Raw genomic sequence first — 18,298 nt, forward strand, 5'->3', positions numbered from 1 at the left:
CAATAGAAAACAGTCACAAACAGAAAACTAATGCTTCTGGAAGGAAGATAATATTGCCCCTACGAAGCTGAAATGCATTGCATTTAGTTCAGAAGTTTGTGCCAGCTGTTGAAAATCCAGCGCCTTCTAGAGGACATGGCCTCCAATTCACGATGAAGGCTATTTCGGCAAACTTGTTTTAGGATAACGCGAAATGAGGTTACTGATGAAAATAGATCATATGCCCTAAAATCCATTGCCGAGTACGTCGTGGTTCGAGCACGGCCGAAAACAATATAAAAGAGATCGATATACATGCTTCAATACCAGTGGACTGTCAGTTTGAGTAATGCAGCCAGACCTACTCAATCATTATGTTCATTCACCTTTTCCATTCAGCCTGGTCTTTGAGCTTATTTCAGTTGCTCCTTGGACATAATTGGATAGGCAGTAAAAAAGTTTTTTTTTATTGAAAAGAGCATTTCTAACAAGGTATTAACTTCGTTTGTCACAAAATACGGGGACAATTCGTTTCAGCCGATCTTTTCGTCTAAGTTAAAAATAAGTGCCAAGAATTACCAAATTTGATATCACCATTGCAGAAGATGACCGGAAAAAGTGTATTGCATTTTTAAGGAGTGTGCTGCGTTCGCAAACTACATCGACCAATGACCCAATTTCAATCAAGACGGTCCCAATCGCACAAAATTGCAAAGCTTTTGGGGATGCCTTTTTCTTCAATTTTGTGATGAAAGTATACATGGCAAAAGTGGCCTTTTGAATGGGCAAATATTGGAAGGCTCTCAATGCCAAGACCCAAGGTTTCCAGTTCTCAATATTGTTGAGGATATGCATCCAGGAAGTTGTTGGAAAACACCGGACCGTTTGCGAGTCAGATGGCGTTACTTGTATTTACTGAAGGATCATCTATCTCATAATTCATAATCTCACAATAAAGTCCCCAAGAGCAATATCTGCGTCAATTTTAAATGTACTTGTTGCTTTTAACCTTACTATGGATATCAATCAAAGCTAGGTAGCACCACGCCTACCCCTCCTTCAAGCAGAAACACGAATAGTGATGGTTTGGAAGATCACAAAACCGAAACCAAAAGTTTCAGCCGAAAGAGAGCTCAGCCGAAACCGAAAGCCTTTCAGCAAAAAAAAAAATCAGGCTAGAATTAATGGAACTAATGGAATGCCAATCCTCTTGAAGCAATTAAAAACTCATTGTAACCTAGAGTTGTGACAATGATTTGCGGAAATGTTGTCATCTGAGAATATAAGTAATTTGATCTGAGAACCATATAATTTGAATAAAAGGTTTACAGGGACTGTCCGCTTTCGATTTCCGTAAGCATAACCAAACCTAAATCGGTTTCAGTAGAAATATCTTTTGGTCCATCACTTCTGACAATGATCATCGTTTACCAATTTGTCTATTTTATGGTTGTAAAAACAAATACTAAGCTCGGTTTTTCCCATTGAATGACCTTTTCGTTCTCTTCTATTTGCAGGTCTGGAATGATTATCAGCTCCAATGGGACGAAGCTGATTACGGTGGCATCAGTGTTCTTCGATTGCCTCCAGATAAAGTCTGGAAACCCGATATCGTATTATTCAATAAGTAAGTGGGGAATATGCAGACCTAGGTGGGAAACGAAAAAGGGTTTTGGAATCGAATACTGAGTTGGAAAGAAAGTGAATCTCCATCACTGTCCACTTTAAGTCAGTCTCCCGAATATATGAGATTTATGTTAGTAGCTGTATGCGTTTCAATTGAAACAGGTATCCACTTGACAACCCAGGGGTAAACATGGAATTTTGTTCCTGGATAGCTTTATCATTTCTATGAGGGTCAAGTGTTCAGATAAGATGACGTTTTGAACTAAGGAGAAAAAAAAGAAATATTTTCAAGCTCTCTAATATTTTCTATGATGGAATCAGCCTCTAATCGAGAGCTATCGAGAGCAAAACAACCCATCCAAATTCCAATTCTTAGCAATGGACGATGCTTTTCATACAGAATATCGGAAAGCCAAAAGTTTTGAATTTCTTATTGCTTTCCAATGGATTAAATTTCAGTGATGGGTTTCATTTTAGAATTGTATATACTCGGTAAAACATTCTCATTGTTTAACGACCTGTCATGGACCTAACATGGTTCATGGTCATTTGAAACCCAACAAACACTCTTTCAAACACTTTGGGCCCAATCTGAGGGTCGATAAAAGTGTCAGAAGAATTCTGACCGTCCTTTGAATAACAAAAATGGTCTTGTCATAACGGACTTTTGTCTGACATCTCGGCTTTGAAAAGTCGACAGAGGCCTTTCCGCCTTATCAAGCTTGGCCTTATGGGTTTTAAAATAGGGAAAACATGGGTGAAAACTCTGAAGTAAGCTGCGGATCTTTTTGAGGGAGCATTACTTTATATTTGCAACCTCCATGAGCTCTGAATTCAAGTTTTTTTTTACAAAATCTCAGTCCTCTACTGAGAAAAACAGCAGAAATATGATAGCCTTCATTACCCCCTCCCCCCCCCCACACACACACATACACTACAAGTTATTTACGGCAAAGATAAGACCGTCAAGGCCAGTTTGAAATGTGGATCTCTCGTTGGATAGATTGAAAACCCCATCTGTTACTTGGGCTTGGACATGCTATCAATGGAACACTCATCGTCTCTCACCCGTGGATTCCAGTCTTTCGAGTACATGAGGCAGGTCTAGCACTTTTACGATCATCATCAGCGAGTCGACTCGACTAGAATAAGTGTGGATTGGTTTGACTGTTTCGTCTGGAGGTCGTTGGACCACTCGCTGAGCATAAATAACACTTAAGATTCCCATTAGAAACTTCCTCCCTGAGGACTCTGGTATGAAATGTGAGTGGCGTGAGTTGCAACAATGCATTATACACTGTACAGTTCTGAGAGCTTCTGAACACACGGTTCGTTAGCTTGAAAATAAGGTAAACAAAATATGGGGTAAACGCTACAACCAGGACCGATGGGAAACTAGGACATCAATAGAACTGTATTCTTTCAAGATATTTTAGCAGAGTCTGCAAAGTGAATGGATACACCTTCATGAATAAAAAGATGAGGGACACAGACTTGCCTCCAACAAGGGTGATGACGTGGCAAAGTAGTTAGCGCAATTTTATAGCATGAGATCCCAGGTTCAAATCTCCTCCCCAACCTTTCTCAAGGAAACTTTTAGACGCTAACCACACCCACAGACGGAGAACCACTCTGATAGGGGACATGAACCTGGGCAACGTCATTTGAAAGTGAATGATATTATGGATTGCTTCGCTAACCCTAGCAAACCAAACCAAAAAAAGAAAGGAAATTACTTTTATTGTATCTTGTGTATCTTGTGTATTAGCCTCGTTCAAGATAGTGCTTATTTGTGATTGGTATCACGTGGCTGTTTGAATAAAGTATACATTTCAAAGCAAGATGTCACAATGATGCACACTTTCACCCCAAACTTAACCTAACAAAACAACAAAATCCGATTATTTCCAGCATTTGGGTTGTAAACTAATGTTTTTACCTTTTTTTAAAATGTCACAAGTTTTCCCATTTTGTTTAGGTTTTGAAGCCAGAAAATGTATCTAATTTCCCGTATTTCTGACAGTGTTTGCACTGACTTGGTAAAAATACCTTCCTAGCTCCATTTTCTGCATGGGAACAAATTTACATCCAGTGGTATCCGGCAATCCACTATTCGTCCTGGTGCTTAATCCACTTTTATACGGTCCTCATATTTTATTCAGTCAAAGTCGTTCTCTGACGAACCGTGAAAATTCAATGAAAAATTGTTTGCACCCCTTTGTTCTCGTAAACACTTGAGGAAGAAAACTCTTATATTGCATACCCTGTAAACTGACTGGTCTGGTGGGAGGCTTCCAGCCAAACGAAGTTGTGATCCTTCAGCAGAATTGAAAACTGGTGTAAAAAGTGGAACCGAGACCCATTGTTTGTTCCAAGGGGTACTTGAAGACCCAAGAATGGACCCAACGAGTGAATGTGTTCCTAAGCTGAACAGAATGAGCAAAACAACTCGACCGGCGGACAAACACCACAAGACCGGCCTCTTCCTCCCTAGGATCCTGTCTGTCTTTGCCGAAGGCGAAAATGGGTGGATACAGACCTCCCACCCATATAAGAACATTAGCATCAAACGACGAGGTTATTGTCTAGATTTTATGGACTTCTTCATCGTATTTCAGGTCCAGTAATGAGCGTCTTGGGAAGAATTTAGGACTTCAGATCCACTGGAGTAGAAACTAGTCTCTCGTGGCCTCATTGGTTCAACCTTAGAGCCAGGGGCGCCGTTTAGAGCCCTTGCACTCCCCATCATAGTGATATCCATGTTATAGATAATGACGCTTTGTCCGGACTCTCCACCATCGAGCATATGTGCAATAAACTGCCTCAAATTGGGAAAGTTCCATCTCTATAATCCCATTACGGGAATTGCATTCTCCTGAAGCGGTTATAAATAATGGCGGCCTCTCTTCTCTCTGACTCCTTCTTTCTGTGTCTCTCGCTATTCATCCATCATCTAGGGCCCCTTTCGAGTCAACTGAAGCAGAATTTCAATTCGGAACAAAGCAAATTAGTTCCGTCAGATGAAAAAAAAGAAGGATTAAGAATCCTCTGTCAAGACCCCTCGTTTTTCTTTAGCTTATTAACAACAACAGCACTGATTGCTCTGGTCACGAGCCCCTTCCGGCAACTAATTATTTTCTTCCCAATTGTGCTCGTTCTCCCTCGTTGGCTTAGACGGTTTGACCCATTCCTATAGCTGGTAGCAACTCTATTCCAGTCAAGCTTCCAGCTTAGTACATTCAGGTGGGTGCGCCAAACTTGCCACTTCACTTCCGTGCCAAATTCCAATCCTTCCCCACTTTTTGGTTGGTTGGTGAGGAGATCTTTCAGATTGGTTGGAAACTGACACCTCACAGATCGTGGCATACGCACTGATGGACTCAAAGCCTGTGTTTGGAAACCTTGACTGTAGGAGTCACTTTTGGAAAGGTTAATCTTGCTTCAAGCGAAATGATAGGAGCCTCTTCATACACCTTTCTGATGTACAGCGAGCCTCTCCTGGTTGGGTAGCTCACACTCTCCCCTCCTTTCCTCCTTTTCTTTCCTTTTTTTCTTTCTTTCGTTCCCTCTCCTTCTGTCGCTCTGGCCCTCTTCTCTCGTTCTTGCTCAAATACAGAGAATGCAGAAGCTGACGGTCTTTCTTTCTTTTCTACAGCCTTCATTTCAAACACACACTTAAGATATCTGGGTCACTGGTAAAAAAATATACGAATTACCCGTGTATTCGCGAAGAACACATTTTGGTTGTCGAGGTACGTAGGTATGTGCTATGTAGTGGCGAGGAGTCAATATTGTAATGCTGGCAAAGAAGGTGCTCGAGCTTGGATGACTTGACTTCCTTTTACTCAGATGAAGCTAATCCACTCCATTTCTCCCATATTCACCGAGGCTTTGCCATGGCTCCTCCATCTTGGAGCTCAGCTTTATTTTCTGTACATGTTCGGTGGCAATGGGCTCGATAGTGGAGAAGAGCCCTCTTGTTAACCAAATAACCATTTTGGAACAAGGAGGAACGCGAGAAACACTTCTGCGCTGGCTTGTAGAGACTGGCTCTTTAATAACTTCCAGATTCATTCAACTCCAAAAGCTTGTTCGAGAAACCACTTTCATAGTGCATTAGAATCCGAAATGGCCTCGTATATTGGCACGGAAGTGGAACAATGCACTAATCCCTCTTGAGTTAGATTAGGATCAAAATAATGGGACGACGAGAGGAACGACCAAGGCCATGTGATTGTGAGTGAGAATGGTAATGCGAAATAATCTGGTCCGGTCGTCATTGGGTCTGCTTTCATCCTCGGTCCTTATTCTCACACGCTCAAGAGTCAGGATGAGCCTCCAAGGTTCTCGAATCTGCGGTCCCAATTCCACATAATGCCACATTTTGGAGGGAATTGAAAAAGGACGTCTTACCGTCTTGAAAAGATGGATGGGACACTCGCCCTTAATTTTATTGACATTTCGAGTGGGCACTTGAGCCTAGATTCCGTGAATGGTACTACCTCTCGATGACTTCATTTCAAGCGTCTATTCTTTTCTTCATGTCACAGGGTCTTGGTTAGAGCCCCTTCATCTCCAATTCCGAGTCTGCTCTATTGAGTAAAGTAGCGCCAAAGTAGTTGCAATAACAATCGTCTTATTTACAAAAGAGACGCTTCACAGACTCCCAAAAGAGAAGTTAATGATAAACCTTCGCTGCCAAACAGAAGCAGCTAGCTCTTGATGTGACTTTCTTGCAGACTATCTAACCCTTGAGCAAAGGATGGGGGAAATTTGCTTTGAGATTAACAATCTATTTCCTTCTCTTTTTTCCAGTGCTGACGGCAATTATGAGGTCCGATACAAATCTAACGTCCTGATATATCCCGATGGAGAGGTTCTGTGGGTGCCGCCGGCCATTTATCAAGTAAGGCAAACAAAATGACAACCCAACATGCTTCTTTCGACTCAGAGCCTCTTAAAAGGGATCCTGGCCAAGGCATAAAAAAGCAAATACCAGACCGAAACGACAGATCTAACGGATTAGAGCAGACGTTGGCGAAGGGAACGAGTTACGAGCATCCAGACTTATTCTTTCTCAGCAAATACTTTACCAAACAAGTATGGTGACCGATTGGAAGTTGGGCCCTTGCCCTGAGAGTTTAGGATTAACCAAAGTAGAGAGTCAGTTGAAGCGGATATGAATTTCCCTGACCATCAAGTATCCTTTGCCCAATAAAAAAGCCCATCCCTAAGCCATGCTTGGGCGATAGGAGGCGCTTTTATGTTTAATAAAATATTTAGTGGATCAACTCCGAGGTTCGTTGGGAAGACCGATTCTGGAACCGAAATGGAGAGAGTGAGTGAATGAAGATGGAAGGTGGATCACTGTAAGAAATCCCTTGAGAGCCTTAATCCTAAAATATGACGGGGATCTGAACCAATCCGCCTTGACGCCAACCATCCATTTATACCAATGGATGATCAATTACTTGACTTTACATGAATGATCCATCACCCAAAGCTTGTTATAAGGCGAGGTATTTGAACCGAAAGTGTGTGAACTTTGCGACGACGCTCTAACTTTTGGTATTGGCAGTTATCGAAGGATTCTCCTGAGGCTTGAGTTTGGCCAGTTCTGAAAAAAGAGGAGGGGGGGAGGGGAGGGCCCCCCCCCCCGAGGGAACTACTGGGTATCTGGGTTTCTCTCGCTTAGCCAGTCTCCAGTATCTTGTTGAAGATATGTTCCATAAAATCCCACTCCTGCTTTCCTGAAGGAGCGAAATCCAGCTCAACTTTTAACTAACGATCTCCACCGCTGTACTTTTGGTGCTAAGTATATACAGTATGAGTTAGCCTGGACTGAGATTGAAGCCAACGTGATTGTGACCCAGCTTCATTATAGGGCTTATATACTTAATATTTTCTCCAAGTTCCTCCAAGTTCAAAGAGGCTTTCAAAGAGATTGCCAGATACCAGCAGATCGAGGAGAACCTTCTCGTGAAAGGGCTTCATTCGTTCATGAGGCAGTACGCCATTGAGGCTGAGAGGCCGTACCTCTTGTTGGTGGTCCTTGCGGTGTGGTTTGAGGAAGGTTCAAAAGATTTTGCTTGGGTTCATTCCTTGATCTGGATATCCTTCTTGAAGGAAGCAAGAGGGGTTCCCCTCGGCCCTGGCGTGGCTTGCCTCTCATCTTTAGCTCTACAGGATCCGGTTCTTTCGACAAAGTCTCTCTTCAGGATAAAGACAGGCACACTACGTAGCGACAAAAATGGTCGCCAGAGAGCGAAGTTGTCTTCCAAACGAAGGACGACGACGCCAGAGAAGAACCAAAAGAAGAAGATTCCATTTGCGATTCTGGGCACGTTCCACTGATCTAAAGAATGCTTGCTCCTACTGGTTCCCGTGCCTCCTTTCCATTCCTCCTCGATCCCAATTGGAACTGCACACGCCCACCTCGCCCACCCAGTTGTGCAAGAGCTAGAAGTACTACTCATAGATATGGTGCTTTAGCCATTGGCTCTCTGGTCATCTCTTAATGGGCTCACTTAAAAGCTCACCCACACAAGGTTGGGCTCCACAACACTTGGTAATTTTCTTTTAAACGCCAATTAGGCTGTGGAGTATGACACTGATTATCAACTCATTTGCGGTCTAGGACAAGTCTCATATCTGTGATCGACATAGGCTAAAGAGAACTGCGGTGAGTGACGCACTCAGAAGAAACCTCCCAACACGTCCTATAATGTCGTGTACAATTGTCTTGTAGGGTACATCGATTTGGTAATGGAACTTGCGGGGAGCAAGTTCCTCGATTGGCACTTGTCTTTATGGATCCCAACCAGACTACTTTACACGTACCTCAAGACATCATTGACCTTGAGGTTCACTCCGTTCGGAGGGAGGGGGGGGAGGGGAATTCCACTCCCCATAAAATTTGCTCCTCAGAGACAAGGAAGATTAAACTCCAAGATGCAAATGGAATTCCTAAATTCTTGCTCAGAAAGTTTGAGAGTTTCAATTGGTGATAATTGAAGTCGGGAAAGAAGTCGTTTTGACTGAAAGTTTGTCGTAGGATCTCTTTGCTCATGATGTAGCAACTGAAGTTATCTTTGTTCCAATTGGGTGGGATCTTCAACGGTCCCTTTTGCAACTTCCCAAGCACAGTTTTTTCTCGCTTGGCGAGACAAAGAAACTAAATCCATTTCACAAGCCACGAAAGTCTCTTAGGAATCCCGAATTTCAAACAAAAGGAGTGAAGAAGGAACGTCCGAAAAGAAGTCAAAGCCAAGAAGAAGGATGGGATAAAAGAAGAGACAAAATCGCCCGTTTCGTTTTTTTTTTGGGTCACCCTGATCCGTCTTAGGCTGTCAAGTCCACCTGGAACCGGTTTCATACTATGTACATAAAAGCGACGAAGAGAGGGAAACTTTTTTTGATCTAATTTCGTGAAAGTTCAGTGACAGTCTGTGAAGTTTCAAGCGAAACACGATTATATATTTTACCAAGATCATATGGCCGAGACAATGACCGTCTGTGTGTGGAAGTATTAAAGGGAGCCTCGATCTTCTAGTCTTAACTTAAGCGCCATCCATTTAATGGTCTCACGAATTATAGCGCGTTTTTTCGCCATGGCTCTAATTGTGGCGGTGTCTCGGAATTCCGCCCATTCTTGATATGTTGTTGTTCGGCGGGTTTTGGCGTCTTTCCTTCCTCGTCGTGTGTCAAAGGAACGTTCTTCCACAATTTGAGGCCAATCTTGAGCAATGGAGCAGTCTCATTCCTCGTTTGGGTCTCTTTGAGCTCTGCTTGGAAGCAATCCTCACTTCAAGGGTTGGATACTGGATTGATCATTCTCGTGGCTTTGAATGCCTCTTTGAAATAGGTGGTCGTGTGAGCTGGAATTTCGGTTTGGCGTGGTGACTTCAGTGTTCGACAACTTTCGGAACACTTTGCTCATTGTTTGTCTTGCAGAGAGTCCCTGTTTCCGCCCAGAAAAGAACGCAAAGGGCCATAAAAATTGCATAGAGAACTTCCTCCACCTCTATGGTGGCCATGGCCACGTCCCTTTAAGTACTCTTAGTTCATAGTCTGAGGGAATAAAATGGCCCCCAAAACGACTTTGACAATAAGTACGGTCCCATCTGGGCCTCGCTTCCTTTGTCCTTGGATGTCCCTCCTGGCCTCCGAAGTCGGCATTTTATTGGCTAAAATCCATAATGGTTGGATGGAAATAGGTCATTTTGGGCCACTTGGGGGTCAGGAAGCTGATTTCCCGCCGGAATTGGACCAAACAAGTTGATCCATAAATTGGACAAGGCAACCAATCGCTCCGAGTGAGTTCATCACCCGCTCCTCTCTGTCGCTCTCTCACTTTCTTGCTCTTGCTCTCTCTCTTTCTCTGTGAAGTAGGTCTCATGGTCAACAAAGCTTGATGAAGACCTAGAGCTCACCTCCGTTTAAGCAACCACTTTGACAAAGCAATCTCTAGCGAGCTGTTTTGCGGTCCAGGAAGAGAACTTGGGTCGAGTTTGGAAAGCGAGCTAGCTAGAATGCCATTAATTTTCTTCCTTGTTGTGCTCTATGGATCGTCTTCCTTGAGACAAAGACACCCAAAAACTCGTGTCGAGAAAGACGACGAATGGAACGAGAGCGGCTTGACTTTTTGCAATTAGAGAGGCCATTAATATTCTGTTTGTAGCATTTCTTCCATTGTTTGTGAAAGCCAACCAACATGGTTCGTATATTACGCGCACATCCCCAAACCATCCAAAGTACGAAGTGGAAGATGGATTTGAAATCCATTAGTGCACGAAGACTTGTCAAGAGAGACCGCAAAATGTTCCATTTGAGTAAGAGCTCTGAAGATGGCAAACACGCGAAACTGAGATAAAAGTTCCTCCAAAGAGTTTCAATTGTTGAAACAGGATTCAAGCCTTTGCCTTCAGATTGGCTTCACTGTCTTATGTATACTACGTAGTTCCTGGTTCTACTCAAGTTTTGCTAAGGAGACCGCACGGACCTTCATTATCATCAACCTTGAAGACAGGACTCAGGGTGTTGTAAAAGCGTTTGCATTCATTCCTTGAGTGAGATGGTATCAAGTAAGAACGTGGTCGAGGATTTCAATGTACAGTACTTGTAGTTTATGGCTACACATCCATGGATCCGCCGTTAGGGGTACTTGAGGGAGCTATTGTCGTAGCTTGTCATTCTTCAGATATGTAGCAAGCACTTCCACTTCCATCATGACTATTCGTTCTGGTATTGTAATGCTGAAGGACTTTTGTACTACGAGGTCATGCTAATAGTTGGCTTCCGTTGTAAAAGCAAGCCTCGCTGTTGGGTTCTTTCGCGATTTCTTGAAGCTCTCGTTGCTTTGAAGAAATAGAAATGCATTTCTAAAGAAAGATAGCTTTGGCGTTGGCACTAGTGAGGAGTCGTCCCTCTTTGAAGGCAATTTCCAGTCGGAATTTGCACTGAAAGGCCATTATTTTGAGTTCCATGAAACACTAGAACCATCCATAAACTGAGCACATCAAGTCCCTAGCGTCGAGTTTGGGTTGACAAAAATAGGGCGTGGAATTCTCTCCGTTTCCTCCTTTGGCCCTCATCTTGATTCTGGTTGATCTCAAATATACGAGTTACTGGCGAGAAGTTAGATGATTTAACATCCACGTCTCGCTCCAGACTGTCGCCAACTTCTACTTGAAAATCTGTCTCTATTCTTCGAGTCCATTGGACTGAAAAGTGGACGGTAGAAAAATCAAAAACTTTCACCTTTCCTTGCAACCCTAACGAATTTTGTCGCCACGACAATGGCCAGGTCAGGATCAGGCTTGCCGGTGACAATTGGCAATAAATTCGTTGTTTTAGAACGCACTTGGCTCCATTGTGTTGCATTTAAAATGGTCGCTTATTGTGCCCCTCGAGGGATCGATTAAACCCCCGCCCAGACAGTTGCCCCAAATTTGGACTTTATGGCAGCGTCGGATTCATATCCTTCCAATTTGGCAAACCTGAAGCGAGGACACAACTTTCCAGCAGGATGGAAATTGAACCTCGTGTTGAATTCCAGATGATTGAGGCTAGTGGATGATGTCTGAGATGGGAATTGGGAAAGTCCTGCTTGCCGAATTGCCTACCATCAGCAACTCAAAAAGTTTCCCTTTCCTCATCCTCCTTGAGCAGTTGAAACATGACAAACCTTCACATGTTTCTGGTAATTTATCATCACTTCGACAGGTCAGGATTGGCCGTTCACCAGATTGGAGTCAGAAATGGTCCACAGCTGCAAATGGTTCCTCTTAAGTGCCCAGGCATTGAGCAAGGTCATCTTGGAACAACATGGAACTGACGTAGATAGCTCTCGAGTTGTTGCTAAAAGTTCTCTCTTTGGAGAAAAAAGTCTTTCTCCTTTCAAAAACTTGGGGATCTTTGGGAAGAATGAACCACCAAAACGCGGAAGACAACTTCTAATCTGGGCGTAAACCGTTCATGCATAATATCTGGATTCCATGTCCGTTAGTTCCAAGACCTTAATGCCTTGTTAATCTCGCCAATGATTCCTAAATAGGGTGCCGCAATTCAAGGTCCCGGACTTTTGTGAATCCTCCCTCTGATGTCGGTCAAACATAGTAGACAAGTTTACCGGAGGAGAACGTCTACTCAGCTCAATGGTCAAACCGACTCAAAAATAGGAGCACTCTAGTGGAAATTAAATAAGGGATCTCGTTCCAGTGTCCCCAAACAGTCTGAGCGACCGTGGTAGAAATCCGCCAAATGGACCATGGAATAGCAATGCCTCACACCCAACCAATCATGTCTCAGTGTAAATCTAATTAGGACATCCACCAACACACGTTTTTAGTAAAGGCAATTGGAGCTTCTCTTGTTATTGAATCTCCTTGTTAATTTTCGTTCATTGCCTTGTTTATTCTTTGTTCCATTGACCCTAGTCATTGGAACAATTCTCCAAGGGTAATGCAAACAATTGGAACAATGAAGGTGCAGGATCGGAAAAGGCGCTTCTGGAGATTCCGGAACATGATGAATTGGCTTCCGATGGCCCATATTCTCCCGCACTACTAGCAGAAAGTGATTGCATCTTAGGTCCGTTTCACGGAGAAGTGACACAATTTGATGATGAAACACGTGCTAAAGGACCGCTCAATCATAGAGGCATTCAGTCTCTCGAGGAACAGGAAAGGAAAATAAGACGAACAAACGGAACTTCCTTCCCTCCCTCCCTCCCTCAGAATACCTTGTGAGTGAAGAGTGAGAAGAAGAAGGAGCAGGTCCGTCCTCTCCCAATTCGATCTGCCTTTGATCTTTGGGAACGTCGTGGCTTAAGATACCATATGATCAAGGTTAACGGAACCCAAAAAAATGGGTCGTATGTCAATACGAGTATATGTTCACCTTTGCCCCTTTAGTGCATCAGCCTTAGGGTTCAAATCCAAGCAATCTTTGGAAATCATGATCAACTGCGTCCATTACGTTTATCAGACACATGGTAGCCTCATGGTAGCCTTGTCCTTCAAAACAGACACAAGGATCTTTAGCGTTCAATTTGCGTTCATTTCCTAGTCCTAAATTAAGCTTTATCATCCAAAAGCATCGTCCTCTTTAGTGGTCAGTTGAACAACTAGAAAGAGACGCAATAGAACAATCAATAGACGGTCGGGTTGGTCCAATGTTAGGAGCCCTTGATGCAAGATCGAAGTAATCACAGTCAGATCTTTGAGTGACCGCAGATAAACATCAATATCGTTAAACAAACTCTCATTGTTCGGTCGGTTCTGACTCGTGAGTATCCCAAGGAAACGTCTGCAAGAGGCAAGATAACTCGGTAAAACCTCAGGGTCCCAAGGGATGAATAAATGGAGATTACAGAAAGGCCAACCAACACTGATATCAAAACCTAGTAAATAGGGGCGCTGTCTACGTACATTGACGTCCAGCATCAATTAGATTCGAAGTAGCAAAACCTTCTCCATTCTAATTTGAGTGAGTCCTGGCCTCGAAAGATTGCACCTTTTACGGGTTGTTCCATCAAGGAGGAAAAGCGCGAAAAAGGTGGAAACCGAGGGAGAGTCCGTGGTGGAGGAACACTTTAAGTGCACCCAATTTACGCACAGATTAGAGATTCTGTCAAGGCTCGATGTGAATTATGAATTCTAGACCAGACCTCGAGTGGTCCTCCTCTATCGGAGATTTGGTGTGAGTAGTGGACCATTCTCCTGGCTGAGCTCGTTTTTCTGATGTGGTCCATTTCATTTACCCGTTATCACCGAGTCGCACTTGACTGGCAAGATGACCTCGACACGAGGATCTTCACTAGCAATCTTTGCTGTGTCATGTCTTGAATCTTCTAGTGCCGAGTGAATTATGAATAGTTTCTTGCTACTCTCTTATATACTCTTTCTCAATCTCGTCCTAAAACAGTTCCAAGAAAAAAAGGAGCCTAAAGCGGAAAAAGGGCAGCAAATTTGGTTTGGGACATTTTACTCTCGACAAGGGAACATAATTGGGACCAATCCATCGAGTATCCTATGACTCCCAACCAAATAAATGATGAAGAAAAGTTTAAACGAACGGTTTTGGGAATCTTAGCATGTATATTTTTTGACTTTTGGAAGAAATTACAAAATATTTCTTTAAATAACAAAAAAGAAGCACTAATTTGTAAAGTTTGTAATTCTGATAAATTCTAGAGTTTCTCTTGTGTTATACAATTATCAATCTATTGGAGTCACTTTTTCATTGGTAATCAAGTTTTATACCAATGTGAAGGAATTGACTTGAATAGGGGTTGATTTTCGTTTCAAATTTAAAATCGCCCTGAGATGACTAACACAGCTTACACATCTGCCAGAGCAAATTTGTATGCTTCCCCACACCGAATTAATAATTCACCAATTGGCCTCTTGAAATGGAACATATGGAATCATCTTAAAAGTAACCCTAAGCTGTATGACAAAAAAAGGACATGAAATAAGGATTGGTCGGGCGTGCTCAAGACCTCAATGACGTCATAACCAAAATGGAGAGAGCCACTTAAGTTGATGTCTACCCATTCCACCCCTAAAATTCGTCGGCAGTGAGCTTCTAGTTTGTTAGACAGGTCAAGAACGGGTTTGCTGGAATTGCCTGCATCGTTGAGCACACTTGAACGGGTTTGCCTGTTGTTGTTGCTGTTTTGTGGTGAGGTTCAAAAAACTTCCTGATATCCTTGATTCATCGGTCTGAAAGTTGAGCGGAGAACTTTCATCTCTTTACCTCCATAAATTCCAGAATATCTTATCAAGTTCCCCCCCCCCCGCTCCTGTTTCCCACGAGTTGGCCAAGGCTTGAAATTAGACCAAATGAAGGAGGCGGGCGGAATGACCTTGTGCCAACATCCGCCCATCAGGGTGTCGATTTGAAGTGAAGAGAGACTCTGAAAGCACCCAAGAGGGGATTTTACTTCGACTTGCATTCTCTCTGCTTTCACGTCGTAGTTCAACCTCGGGATAGTGCACTTCTTCATTGATGCATGAACAGGGGGATAACGGCAATGAAGATCCAACCGGGAGAAAACCCTATCCAATAAAAGAGTTGGAGCTGGAAGAAGGTCGGTTGAACCCGGCCTAGCCAGTCTATCTGTCTGTTTGGAGAATTAACTGTCGCAAACTAGAAAGTTATGTTGCACCTTCAGAAGGCCTCTCAATCACACTTGGCGGGAATTTCAAAGTCTGGAAAAGTCAGATCGACATTTTTCCGTCTGACAACCCCAAAGTGATCGATAAGTGAGTCTATCTTTCCCAACTTACACTTTCCTTATGTATCAATGCTCAATTCAAGGCAGGCAACATGTCTGACACGGGCATTGCCTTGTTACGCCTAGCTGCATTGACAGCCACTTCTTTTGGAACAAGGGATAAAAAAACATCACAAGACACGTCGTGGTGGAATGAGATTTGATCTTGAGGCCTCCCCATTCGTCATCATGGGCCTTCCTGAGAGAATTGGAAGCCCATATCCTGGCCCAATCTCCTTCTGTGGTCTCCCTCTGCTTCCGCCGGCTGAATGAACGTTCATATTATAGAGAGTATTGCCCTCCGTAGCAAGAATGATGTGAATCCCCTCGACATTTCTCACTCTGGAGTATTTTTCAAATACCCACCTAAGGCTAAGATCATACAAATAAATGCATATTGATAAAAAAAAAAAGTCGCCTAATAGCTGCCAATGGGCGCTCTGACAACCAGGGGTGGTGGATCTAACTCGACCATCTCCCGAAATGGTTTCATTGGGAACGATGTTGTGGCCACCTTCTGTGGAGGTTGAAAATGGCAGGGTTAGTGAGGGTTCGCTTGGATCGTCACCCAAGACCTGAGGGCTTGTACTATGGTACGACAAGAAGATGAAAAATGTGCACCACTATGGATATCATTTACATTTCATGCTTCTCTGGAGTGCATTAGAGTTAGTTGGATGGCGAATGGAAAAGGAGCATGGATGGATGGATGGATGGAAGGGAGGAAGGGAAGAGAAGGGAGGGAGTGCATTGAGAGCCTTCAGGCGACCCTTAACCCGAATGCTCGATGGACTTGAGAATGCTGATTGATTTGAAATATGGTTGGAGCTAGAAGTCAGAGGGCAAGCATTTCTCATTTCCGGCGACTTGGAGCCATCCAGGAGGTTGGAGAGAAACACTCGACAAGGAAAAGCGAAAAAAGTCAAACCCAACAGCCAATTGCGGCCTTGCTCTTGATCCAGGGTATATTCCTCTCTCTCTCTCGCTCTCTCTTCCTCGCTCTGATGTTTGGGGCTGAATTATCCTTGATAATGCTTCAGAACAACCCAGCTTCAGTACGTATTCCCACTTCTACACGGGCAACTGCAATGTTCCCTGGGGATCTGAGTTATTGATGGTTTGTCGTCATCTTGCGCTCTGGTTCGTGCTCGCTCCGAAACACAGACAACTTGCCCCACTTTTACTTGTAGATTGAGGAGAGAGAGAGAGAGAACAACAGCAACAGCAACAACAACAACAACGCAAAGCCTGGCTACATCTTGCATTGCCATAGATCTCCATATTCCTGTCTTTTTGATGGCACCATTCAGTAAGCTTCAAGTCATCCTGAACTTCTAACAACCAGTGGTTGAAGTTTCTTCTGCACTTGCGATTCCCTCTCACGTTTATTATTCAAAAAGGGCGCTCAAAGAGGTCTACAGCCCTCTTGGCCTAAATTTATCTCGGCCAGGCAGAACGGGCAGATGAACATCGATCGGCGTAGTATGTGATGAACCGGGTTTGAGAACATGTGTTTGTATTACATTACTTCTAAGGCCTTGGATCCCTGTATGGAAGAAAAATCTGAGAGAGCATGGCGCTAAAATTTCAGCGTTTTGAGCACAAGGTCTTACAACGATTGATGGAGGATTCGCTCGACTCTCTCGATGATTCATTCGTTCAAATGGCCTACATTCTTCATTCCGCTTGGTTAACTCCACTTTCAGTTTGTTCTAAGATTACCACGTTCTTAGCTTGTTCGCTTAACTTGGGAGCACATGACAGTCCGTTAATCTAAATTTATAAATACTCGGAAGTTTCTATGCACTTGCGTAAGTGGGCAAAGTTGATCCATTTTGGGAAGGAACTCCATTCCTTGGGAAATGACATCTGATGTTAGGTTGGAACATGGGTGCCATTTTCAAGCGTGGCGTATAAGGAAGGAAATAAGTTTTGATTGGATGAATCTGGGCTTCTGATTAGATCTGACTTCCTCTCTCAAGGGTCCTCGCTTGTTTCTTGGCCACCCTTTCCAGGGAATTAAGTCGTCAGTCCTTGAATTTTTAGGGGTCCTCTCTACGAGATATCCGATGTTAGGAGCTCATCTTGTTTCAAAGGATCCTTTTCGAAGGAAACGGGCAGGTCGTTGAGAGAACAATGCCAGACAAGGCTGGTAAGTAATTGGACTGTCTGAATGTGAGCACCCCTTGGAACAAATTGGGATTCAGGCAGCACCAATATTCTATGTCAGGGTGTCCAAAATACGTTGCACTGACAATATTCGCCCCCTGAACGTCTCATGTTCTGAAAGTTGCTTGAAGTTTTTTTAGAGCTTTTAAAGTGGAAGTTCAGCTCTCCAATTCCCTTGTTCAAATATGAGACAGCAAAAAAAAAAGAGGTATCGGTGGTCAAGCTGTCAGTGCTTGAGCCGATATTTCTTCCGATCAGATTGAGTTCACGTCGGCCGGGATCTTGGATAAAAAGGGTATATTTGTCCAAACTATTGCCCAAAATTGGAGACTCAAACGTTGAGCAAATTTGATCCTCGAGAGCTTTCCAAAGAAAATAAGAAGAGTCTGCGTATCTCTATCCACAACGAAAACCAAACACGGATTGGGTGGAAACGAAATGGGGTTCTTGAGCATCTATGCGATACGATAGTCCATCTTGAGTGAGCTAAAGCGGTAAATTCAATGGCACGAGTGAAACTCTGGGTAATTTATCAAATGTGTGGTAGAACTTTACAAGCACTGGTGTCCCTTCCAACCTGATGGGATGCACTTTATTGATGCACTAACCCATTATGGGTAGTTTCAAGGCCTATAAATCACAAGTGGCCATCTCAAGGTAAAGTGTTTCTATGAGCCAAAAGCAGTGTTTATAAATGTGAGGAGCAAACTAATTTCCCAAATCCTTTCCTGGTCAGTTTCGAGA

The 18,298-nt window shown here is 43.4% G+C and overlaps 1 protein-coding gene across 1 annotated transcript in view; it reads left to right on the top strand.

Moving 5' to 3' along the window:
* Positions 1–18,298, top strand: part of LOC131879888 (acetylcholine receptor subunit beta-like 1) — a 36,970-nt gene that overhangs the window by 12,422 nt on the left and 6,250 nt on the right. The window contains exons 4-5 of the mRNA XM_059226355.1: positions 1,497–1,606; positions 6,421–6,511. Of these exons, the coding sequence (XP_059082338.1) occupies positions 1,497–1,606; positions 6,421–6,511 (201 nt within the window). The remainder of the gene's footprint in view (positions 1–1,496; positions 1,607–6,420; positions 6,512–18,298) is intronic.

Source organism: Tigriopus californicus, chromosome 4, assembly GCF_007210705.1.
Source record: "Tigriopus californicus strain San Diego chromosome 4, Tcal_SD_v2.1, whole genome shotgun sequence".
NCBI lineage: Eukaryota > Metazoa > Arthropoda > Copepoda > Harpacticoida > Harpacticidae > Tigriopus > Tigriopus californicus.